Source organism: Oratosquilla oratoria, chromosome 4, assembly GCF_046742065.1.
Source record: "Oratosquilla oratoria isolate Oo_2021 chromosome 4, ASM4674206v1, whole genome shotgun sequence".
Lineage (NCBI taxonomy): Eukaryota > Metazoa > Arthropoda > Malacostraca > Stomatopoda > Squillidae > Oratosquilla > Oratosquilla oratoria.
The window spans coordinates 84541451-84553327 of record NC_134780.1 but is presented as its reverse complement, the minus strand read 5'-3'; the positions used below and the strand labels follow the sequence as shown (position 1 = coordinate 84553327).

At 38.0% G+C, this 11877-nt stretch overlaps 1 protein-coding gene across 1 annotated transcript in view; it reads left to right on the top strand.

The window, feature by feature from the left end:
- Window positions 1–376: 376 nt before the first annotated feature.
- Window positions 377–11877, top strand: part of Tnpo (transportin 1) — a gene marked incomplete in the record, with an annotated part of 53428 nt that continues 41927 nt past the window's right edge. Inside the window, 1 exon segment of the mRNA XM_076184614.1 lies at window positions 377–540. Coding sequence (XP_076040729.1) covers window positions 442–540 — 99 coding nt within the window.

Sequence of the window (11877 nt, the reverse complement as noted above, 5' to 3'; positions counted from 1 at the left end):
ATAGAAATTTATTAGTATCGTTTATTTGTATTACGAAAATAAATAATGTTTCAAGCATACACCTGTTTGTTTACTTTATTCTAAGGCATATGAAAGAACCGCCTTAAGACGTGATTGGAAGATCTCTACCCATTGGCTAGTTTCACCAAAATAACGTTCAAAGCTACCAATCACACAACTGTTTACAATCTACGTCAGTAGTCAAATGAGAATCGAAAGAGGTCGTGATCCACCACATTTCATTGATTTTTATCATACGTTACTTAAATTTAATAAAAGTAATTTTTATTATAGTCATGTTATTGATAATGAATACAACATTAACCAATTAGAATGAAATACTTAATAATTTTTTGAAAACCTTCGTCATCGAGGAGAGAGAGAGAGAGCGAACGTAGTAGACAGTGCTTGGTGGACATATTGCCCTCACCGGCGGAAAACATGGGGTGGAATCCAGATCCGGATGCACTAGGACAAATTTTAGCATTATTACGCGAATCACAGTCGCCGGACACTATAGTGCAACAGTCTGTACAGCAGGTAGATATGGAAAGGAGGCGTTTTATATTGAAATGTGTGCCAAAAGTAGAATTCAAGTGGAATGTTTTGGTGGCCCTTTTCTGCACCATCCGTGTGGGTGGGTGAGGTTAGCACGGTCAAGAACTGTATGAGTATTGATTTTCTTGCAAAGGGCTGCAGTGATGAAGCAGATAACAATACAAGTTTTTGAGAAAAAAATAATTATGGAGATTAATATGTTATGACCTGGGAAGTGAAGTGCTGTTGTCAGGAGCGAAGTGAAAAAACATGAAAACCGATCTAACGGTGAAGTTACCCGCCAGCTCCGTTGGGCTGACATGTTGGGCGAGTGGCGAAAATCTTAAGCCAGTGAAAATAATTTGTCCTTCTGACCTGAAGGTTATAATCCCAACGTAATATATGGGTTTTTAAAAACGGGAATGTAAAAAACAAAGTTGTGCAATCGTGGAATACTGTGAAATGTGTTAACTCGACTGGATAGCAGAAAGTGCATCTGCTTAGCATGAACTGAGGTGAAGCAGAAGAACCTTGTTTAACATGACATGGAAATTTATTAAGTCAATTCTTGCTTAAGTTCTTCATGGTTGGTTGTTGAACATAGTTTTATATTTCATGGACATGCATCAGAGTTTGCACAATTTTGTATATTGTCCTTTCCTGTTGTTGATAACTTTATTTACATGTTTTCAGTTTTGTGTGGTATGTAAAAAACTTTTGTGTACAGAAATTTTATATGCATTTTTTTTTAAGAGCTGACATGGAGACAGCACAATAGACTTCAATTGGTTGACAGCCTCAGTTTGTACTGATATTTATTTTAAATTATTGTATTTTCTTTTGTATGAACATAGTGATAACCAGTAGTTTTTAATTTACATTGTTTTGGATTTAACCCTATAATTTGGCACGTTAGGTTCTGTTGACTTTTACTTTGGGTAAGTTACATTAGATATTTGGAGTGGAATGTGGATTGGAAATTAAAAGGGTGATTGAGGGATGAAATATGGTGTATTCCTTATGCGTTAAGCTAGTATGCCAGACAAGACAATGAGGTAGTGCATCTTAAGGTGGAAATGTAAATTTCTTGTGGATCAATGAAAGCTAAACGCATGCTATAAGTCTAAACATGAGATTTTTAATTTCAATTTTCTGAGTGCAGTTCATGCAACTAATTACAAAACCACTAATGGAACTGCCAGTTTAGGAATACCACATGTAATTGAGTACTATTGCCATATAACTTGCTAACATTTGGGCTATTATTCTTGTCAAATTTGTATCGTAATTTAAAGAAAGCCGATTTAAGTGGCACAGGAATCTGAGGTCTTTTTCACAAATTAACTCTCCTCCATTGCTAAAAATGGCTGATTCTTCCCTAATGTAAGAAAGACAACTCTCCCTCCCTGTCTCGTTCAAAATAGTGAAGTGCGTATAACCTGTAAAATAATGGTCAGTATTATCTAAAACGTCAACTGAAGGAAGATTTTGTAAAAAGTTACGGTATTAGTTGTGGTCTTGCACCTCTATGCAGGTTTTATGCCAATCAGTTATTCTGTTGCCCTCTGTCTTTCATGGAGGAGAACCACAGCTCCCGGGTAACTGGCATCAGCCACCAGATTGGACTGTAATTCAATTGAGGAAGAAGTATTGTATGTGTATGGCTAAGCAGAGAGTGTTTCATGGCTCATGCCTGGTTGCAAGTTGGTCAGTGTCTGGGGCTTGGCCTGTTTTGTATTAACCCATTAAACTCCGATGACATAATTCTTGTCATTTGGTCAAATAAAACAAAAAATCATAACACCAAAATTTTCGATCAAACAGCACCAGAAAAATATGACGTCAGTCCTCGCATGAAGCGAGGACTGACGTCATATTTTTCTGGTGTTTGATCAAACATTTTGGTGTTTTATGATTTTTTGTTTTGACCAAATGACAAGAATCTTGTCATCGGAGTTTAATGGGTTCAAATTGCTTTAGTGCTGGAGAAAGTTGTGCTGGTGTAGGTCTTCCTTTATTGGATAGTAGTTTTTCTATGGAGTATATATTGAGAGGTTCAATGAGCTGTTTCACTTAGCATATGATGTCAAAGATATAATCCTGGTGTATGTAGTCTTCTATCTTGGCATTGGTGCCATGTCAAGTATTCACTGTGTATACTATAAGGGAAAGACATGGCATGGCATGAGGGGTCCTTTTTCCTATTGTTGGTCATACCTAGTTTTAAATTTGTGGTTTCAACTTGGCTACATCAAGGTTATTCCAGGGGTTTACACATTGGTAATGAAAATGTTCTCTCTTCATGAACATGCAATTTACCTTGTGATGTCATGTTGACATCAAATAATTGACCAGCTACAGGAACTGTTAGTGTATCCCCAGTTTTGGTTGAAATGTATGGGGATGGCGTGTTGTGCTGCCAGGTCTAGAATGAAGGCAGAGGACGTATTTTTAGTTTTTGCAGGATGTTTGTGTTTCCTAGAGACTTCTGTTCTGCAAACTGACATTCTAGGCCAGGTGTCGGCAACCTCTGGCAGGTGTGCCATACATGGAATGTGCCAGGGTTGACCCCCCCTGGCCTGGCCTGGCCTGGCACACCAGCTGCTGGTTTTGGAAGTCTTGTCACAGCATTGGAGTATGTCATTACTTTAGATAAACAAAGTGTGATAACAAGATCAAACTAAGACTAAATCATCCGTGATTTACATCTACTGACATCCCCACTAGTAAAACTGCAGATAAATTGATATTAACTTTTACATCAAAGAAAGTGGCACTCTCAGTGGCACTCTCTTCCAGAGGTTGCTGACCCCTGCTCTAGGCACTAAAAAGATTGTTGAATAGCTTTGGTTCAGTCTGTCAGAAGTTGCCAGCCCTAAGCAGGCTTTGGCATTTGGATTTAGGACCTTCATTGTAGGAGGATCTTCCTTGTATCTGGAATTTGCCTGGTATGTATGATTAGGTACCTTCCTGAGTTCCTCATCTGTGGAAGTAGTAGAGCTTCAAAGTGTTTCCAGTAGTTTCTACCAGTCAATGGTGAAGCCTCTGAATCTGGCTCTTCGGTTAACATCTTCAATACAAGTCTAATACTTGTGCACCTGATGTACGATGATTCAGCATCACAGTATACACTTCGTAAAATATAAATTTGTAGCTGTAATACTTGTTCTTTCACCCTGAATATTGATAACCACAGAAAACTTGATGATGCCTATTCACAGAATACAGGGGTCACTCGTTTACAACTACCAAATCAATGTAATAGAGACATAGTGGCATCCTTGTATACCCACTCACGCTTCATGACATGGCGTTGGTGTCATCATATGCCAATGGTTGATATGGTAGGTTTATCATGCAAATGCCAGTCGTTTGTCCTGGCTACACATCTTCATGTCAGTTAGCATCATGTGCTATTTCTGTTTGCAGTATTCATGGTCAGGTAGCAGGAGTAGTGTAGGGGTTCAAGCTGTTGTCCCAGGGATCACACTAAGCAGTGCCAGCCCCTGCAGGTAAACCACCCCAGTTCTGCAGTGTCGAGCTTTTGAAAAAAGTGGAGATTAGGCTGCATTTGTGGCACTGACTCGATATGGTTAGCCCAGGTGCCCAGGTTGGTCTCCCAAATGTAACTGTGACAGCAAGTCATGAGTGCATTGTCAAGCAGTCTACCCCTTCAGTATCCATTCACTTCCTGTATGACACCATTAACACGTTTCCCTCTTTGATTCATTTCACATGCCACCAGGGTGTCTTTCCTCTTTGCTAGCAACAGCAGTGCTTGTGGGCTACATCATTGAAATTTTGCATCCAATGATTAGTCATTGGTATACTAGGCTACCTATTATTAGGGCATACAGTCTGCTTTGAAATTGGGTTTTGGATGAATATGCAAAAAATAAACGAGTGCACAATAATCTTATTTTTTTCTCTCGTTTATTTCCTCTTATTTTTTCTACAAAAAGTTCTCTGTAAGGGGCACCATCCTTGTTATAGCGGGAGTTTGTGATGTTAAACTGTATCATCACCACTTTCTCCAAATGGCCATGAAAATTTGTTTGCTGGCCTAGTGGAAAGGCAATTGTTTTTGGTATAAAAAGTCTGTTGAAACCAGCTTTTATTTTATTGGTAAAAAGAAAGAGTGGTTATGTTGTTAGGCCATTATAGGCATTGCTACATATGGCTAGTTTCCAAATTTGAGCTGTGGTGAAAACACTCCAGAGACCATACAAGTGGTGATACTAATAAAATGTGTATTGTTTACAATATAATTCACACACAAATTTTTGCAGTGTTAATGTTTAGGGGAATGAAAAGTGTCGTGAGAAATGGGTACGGTATCTGGGGATGAGTATGAAGAGAGGACTGATTTAAGGGTGGAAGAAGTCTACTGTATATAGATGGTGCTTGGCAGTGCAGGATAGGCATTGTGTTTACTACATAGAGCATATATCTTGGGCACATGATTAGTTTTCAGAACCATTCATTGTTAATACAGTTTTGTTTTAGTAACATTACCAATAACCAGCACTTGTATCCTTATACAAAAATGCACCAAAGAGTGTCATAGAGGTAATGAGAGAATTAAATAGGGTTTTATTCTTGAATAATCTTTTTGTTCTCTGGGGGTGTAGTACATTTTCATGACTAGGATATTGTACCTTTTTTTTCTTCTTTCTTTTTCTTGTTGGATTTTCCTTTCTTTGAGTATGTTATGAAGGATACTTCCTGTTTGCAAAGTTTGGGTTTTGTCAGATGTGCTGAACTACCCAATGTGTTGTCTTGTTCTTGCAGCATTATCTATGAAATGGAAAGTTCAAGTTTTGTATGGCTTTCTCTGTTTTGTTTGTAGTCCATCCAGTCTGCTTCATTATGTTTTGCAGTTTTATGATCTGGTCAGTTTCGTAGTGACTAGTTGGTGTACTGGAAATTTTTTTTCTTCCCAGTTGGAACCAATATATGCACTCCCTGAGAGTGTAGTTACCATGGCGACGATTGCCACATTCAAGGATAGTTATGATAGACATGCCACTAATTTAAGACCTTAATGTACTGACTGACAAGTCTTTAGAGTTGGGGATCAATAAAATAAGTTCCTTCTTATTTCCCACCACTTGTCCATAGGTAAGTGACACTCCATAGGTGAGCATCACTGCCTTTCTTTGGTCAGAGTCATAAAGGAAGTGGTGTTGCATTAGTAACGTGTAGGTAATTGTGATACCTAGGAACTTGGAAAGCCAAATGGGCTTTGAATTGGTGAACTACACAACAGCTCATTGGTCGACTAACCAAAGTGTTGCACCTTCCTAATCAGGATATTGATTTCTGTGTGAGTGGATACATTGATGGTGTTCCTTATAATGACTGGGGATGTGGTTTTGCTTAACCTCTTCCCTCCGGGGCACATCACACGTCTGGCAGCATTAGCTGCCCGACGTGCGATGTTGCGTCATAATAATCGCATTATAAAAAATAAAGTCAGTGCTCAATTGTCCGTTCTCTTTCACCCGTGTATTTTGATAACCATAGAAAACTGATGAAGCCAGTTTAGAGAGAATGAAAATTACGTAGGTACGACTACAATAAATATAATCAAGATGGCGACTTCGGCATCAGCGAGTACCCACTTGCTCCTCATGCCGCCTACGTAGGTGGCACCCTATGGAAGTGGTTAAGTTGTCTAGTGGTTTGTGCAGGATGATAGGGTAGGGTATGTTTAGATCTCCAAGAATCTGATTTGTGATGTTTACCCATGTGGGTACAAGAGATGCCAGTGTCGGCAACTTGATTACATATATTTTTTTGTAGTTGTACGTGGGTTACCCCAGGTTTCTGTGAACTGGTTTGATCACATTTTCTGTTTATTATTACTCAGAGTAAAAGAGAATAAGTAATACAGCAATGGCATTGTATTTCATAATGCAAGTAGTATGATGCATTGTTCATGTGGCAGCCAATGCTGTGCACGAGAATTTGACTTACTGGAATGGTTCATGAATAGAGGTGTTGATTTTTTGCCATGTTTATGTAGGTTGATTATCTAATTTTTCTTTTTCTATTATTAATGTTATTTTATTAGCCATTGTTGTTTGTCTTGCCTGATTTGTGTAGTTTTATGGATGCAGGATGTCTGTTCTGTTGAAAATGTATATATGTGTGTGTTAGTAAGTTGTGGGGTGCCCCAGGGGACTAATGTGGAGTGTGCTATGTAGGTGTTTTGTTCCCTAGACTGAACAGTCCCATCTTTGATGAACACCATGGCTGGAATGGGTTTTTCCCTCAAATTCTTTATAGTGTATATTGTTGGCTTGTGTGATTGTGTACAATACAGTCTCCCATAATGTGTTGTATAGTATGTAGTGAAGTGTTACATCCAGCCTCTTCTGGTAGATTAGATGTGCTGGATGGTGGCCATACTGTAGTCTGGCTGAGTGGACTGTCTTTTTGGGGGAGAAAGGGTTCAGAGGGATGGATATCAGGGCTGTGGCTTGCAGTGTTGTATTGCCTTTCAGTTTGTTGATGGAACAGTGGGTGATTATGGATATGCTTCTGGTGTGTGGTGGTTGTGGAGGAAGAGTATTTGTGTGATACAGGTATTTGGGTATTGTTTTGATGTTTGTCATGTGTGGGTCTATTGTAGTTTAGTCCCTAATCTCTATAACACACACCACAGCACCCTACAGACCATACAACAACCATACAAAACAAAGGCCTTAACCACTTCCATACGGTGACGCCTACGTAGGTGGCATGAGGAGCAAGTGGGGTACTCGATGATGCCGATGTCGGCATCTTGATTATGTTTATTGTAGTTGTACCTACGTAATCTCCATTCTTTCTAAACTGGCTTCATCAATTTTCTATGGTTATCAAAATACACGGGTGAAAGAGAACGAACGATTGAGCACTGACATTATTTTTTATAATGCGATTATTATGACGCAACATCGCATGTCGGGCAGCTAATGCTGCCAGACATGCGATGTGCCCCGGAGTGAAGAGGTTAAGACATTTACAGGCTACTCAAATACAACACCTATAGACCATTTACACCATTAAATGAAAGTCCTCAAAGTCGAGGATCACCTTGACATGAGGGACACAAACACTAGCTGGAGCCTCCACAAACACAACACCCACTACACTTCATAGATGTTTGTGGTGTAAGTTTTCTTTGTCAGTGTTTAGATTGTGATGATCTTGTGAGGCCAGTAGTGATTTAGTTTTTTATTGAAGGAAGTACACTGTTGCATAATATTGTTGGTCCAACTTTGTGTTGTATTCATTGAGTGGATAGTGTGGATTGAGATGTTAGTTTTGTATTTGGTAAGAGTGCTTTGTGTATTTCATCACAGGAATTGAGACGACCGGTGTTTTTGGTACTGTTGGCATGAATTTGTAGTTTGGGTAAAGTATGCTTTTGTGTTGGGGTTATTTATTTCTTGTTACTTTATTTTTTTGTTTCTGGGGTGGTGGTTACATGCGATAATTGCAGCAATTTTGTGTATTGGTTTGTATTGCTGAGTGAAGTAGGCCCATGCATAGCACTGGATGCATATGAACTTTGTACACACAGGACATATATAGTCTGGGTTGGTTTCAATGTCTCGAGGTAGAAAGTATGTGAGGACAGGTGCTAGAATACTGACCTTGTGTGGACAGAAAATTGGAATGGGTGAAGATTGGGTGGAAAGTTAATTTCTTTTAGAAATGAGGGTCTCGATAATGAGAAACAATAGTGAAGGGATGTAAGAACAACTGAATTACCTGTCAGATGCAAGGAGCCGCTATAATTTTGTTTGTTGTGGTGGAGGATAATCGCCATGAGCCCAATCGCAAACTGTTTCCTGAGCAAGAATGATTTGAAACTGGTAGTCTGGTAGATGTAGTAGGCAGCTGAAATTAGACGGGTCCAACAGTTTACAGAAGTGGCTAGGGGAGGTCCACTGATCGTCCCCTGCTTTGTTCTGCCTCTCAGTGGTAGGGGCGGGTGGTATTTGCACCCAGAATATAGCCAGTGTGGCCACTTGCATTGTGCACGAAACTCTTGGTGTCTTGATGTCATGCCAATAGGGTAATTTCTGCAAACCACCAATGACTGACGACTATTAGTGCACCAACACTATCAAGGATGTAGTTACGAACACTTGTCCTCACAGGGTAGAAGGAAGGATGGCCTAGGTCAGAGATGGGTAACCGTTGGTACAAGTGCCATATGTGGCACGCTAATGACTTTTCTTTGGCATGCAAAGACTGGGCTTGCCTAAGAAAATAATAATAGATACAGTCAACTTCTTTGAGTTTGGTAAAACTTCATGGCAACACTGGTTTTTGCATCATTCACCAGGTGGCTAGACATGCTGTGACTCTTTTCATCATGATTTCATATTGTTTCATACATAAAAATCATTGGTAAGCTAAACCTATGTTCAATGCGAGGGTTCAACCTCAAATCTAAATGAAATAAAAATGTCACATCACAAAAGGTTATCTTGTTTTCAGTGATCACATTACAAGTATTGTATCAAAAGGTAATGAAGTCTGCTGTTTAGCGTATTTGCCATAAATGAGTTAAAACTGCCAGAAGATCTGCATACTGAAATAAATTTTATGCAGGAAGGATAGTTGTCAGAAAATTAAAACTTGATTATGAAATTATCAGAAAAATTGAAAGTACTCAAAATTTGATTAAAATTGGACTTGTAATTAAAACTACTATGTTAATTGTTAGGTTAAGATGATATATCAGAATATTGTTACCAACTAGTTCTGAAAATGAATTTTTAAGCATAAATTGTATACACACACCATCCTTGAGAGGGCGGGACAGTTTCCCATGTATGCTCATTGGCTGGCTTGTCTGTTCTCTCGAGCCTAGCTACCCTGGGGGTGTAGTGTGATGTTTTCTGTCCTGCCTCGGGGCTTGCTTCTCCTGAAAGGCTTAATACTAGGCAGTATAGTAGGGGCATCTTGGTGGGAATTCAGAGACGGCCTACTATCCGCAATATATAAAGCTTCAAGGTAGGCAAGGTGGTTCTTGTCGGACTATCTCTGAATGATGACAGTGTTCTGCCGAAGGACATCACCTGTGAGATGCTGGCCATGTTTCTGGAAACTGATACGAAGCGAAGCCAAGGGCTCGGACCCTTGGCCTCGCTTCGTATCAGTTTCCATATATGTCTCCGACGAGTGCATTGTCAGTCTTGTTTGTGATGACATGTAATTAAAAGTAAAAAGTTAATGTGGTTGAAAAAAGATATATATATATATATATATATATAATATATAATATATATTTGTGTGTATATATATATATATTTATGTATATACATTTGTGTATATATATATATTTGTGATATATATATATATATATTTACATGTATATATATATATATTTCCGTATATGTATGTATATATATTTCTGTATATGTATATATTATATATATATATATATTTTTGTAATATATATATATTTTTGTAATATATATATATTTTTGTATATGTATATATATATTTCTGTATATATATATATGTATATGTATATATATATATATATGTATACGTATATATATGTATGATATATATATATATATATATATATATATGTAATATATGAATGTATATATGTAATATATATATGTATGTATGTGTATATATGTAGGTATATATGTATATGTATGTGTATATGTATATGTATATGTATATGTATATGTATATGTATATGTATATGTATGCTTAAAAGTGGCAGTCTGCCGACAAGATTGACTAGATAAACACCATATGAGGACGGAGCCTTTATTTGTACGACGTTTCGCTTATCACAGCTTTTTCAAGCATTTGTATCTCAACTTGTACTTGAAAAAGCTGTAATAAGCGAAACGTCGTACAAATAAAGGCTCCGTCCTCATATGGTGTTTATCTAGTCAATGTATATGTGTGTATATATGTATGTATGTATATATGTATATATGTGTATATACATATACAGTGGCCGCGAAAAGTTTGGGCGCAAAATTATAGGCACCCCAACTTTCCCCTAAACTCAAAACATGCGAAAAATACAACTTTCCACCCAAACTTTTCGCTATTTTTCAATGCTAGCATTTGTACCCGTATTTAGCCGAGACAATACACACTATTTGGCAACTCTGTTTAGGCGCACTCGATGTCACATGGAGTCAGTTTCTAAACATCTCTCACGGAGAGTAGTCTTTTTTTTTGCGGTGGTCTCTGTTTTTGTGCCTTGATATCTCCGTAATGGGAAGTGGTAAAGAGCTGGAAAGAGACACAGTTGTTACAATCATAACCCTCTATAAGGAGGGTTATAAGTGTAAAGATATTGCTACTCGTGTGGGAATTGGAGTGCGTCAAGTGCAAAAGTGGACCAAGAAATTTCGAGACGAAGGAAGTGACATCATTCGTACTCCAAAGCATCGCTCTGGTTGGCCAAGGAAGATATCAAATCGTACTTCTACTGTTGTAACTGCCTCCTAATAATTAGGAGGTAGTTAGAACCTTTGAAGTACGATTTGATATATTCCTTGGCCGACCAGAGAGATGCTTTGGAGTAAGAATTATGTCACTTCCTTCGTCTCGAAATTTCTTGGTCCACTTTTGCACTTGACGCACTCCAATTCCCACACGAGTAGCAATATCTTTACACTTATAACTCTCCTTATAGAGGGTTATGATTGTAACAACTGTGTCTCTTTCCAGCTCTTTACCACTTCCCATTACGGAGATATAAAGGCACAAAAACAGAGACCACCGCAAAAAAAAAGACTACTCTCCGTGAGTGAGGTTTAGAAACTGACTCCATGTGACATCGAGTGCGCCTAAACAGAGTTGCCAAATAGTGTGTTTTGTCTCGGCTAAATACGGGTACAAACGCCAGCATTGAAAAATAGTGAAACGTTTGGGTGGAAAGTTGTATTTTTTGCATGTTTTGAGTTTAGGGGAAAGTTGGGGCGCCTGTAATTTTGCGCCCAAACTTTTCGCGGCCACTGTATATTTGTATATATATATATATATATATGTAGGTATATATGTATATATATATGTAGGTATATATGTATATATATATGTAGGTATATATGTATATATATGTAGGTATATATGTATATATATGTATATATATGTAGTATATATGTATTTGATTAAAAATACAGCAACTTCTGTATTTATGATCTTGTTGATACTCTCTACTTTGCGAAATGCAGATTTATGCGTAGAGTTGAGCACAGAAATACTATTACCAAAAGGCATAGTAAAACACAGTGGAGTGTTCTTAATATATTCACGTTGTTTCGTACCCTTTGTACATTTTCAAGTGATATTGATTAC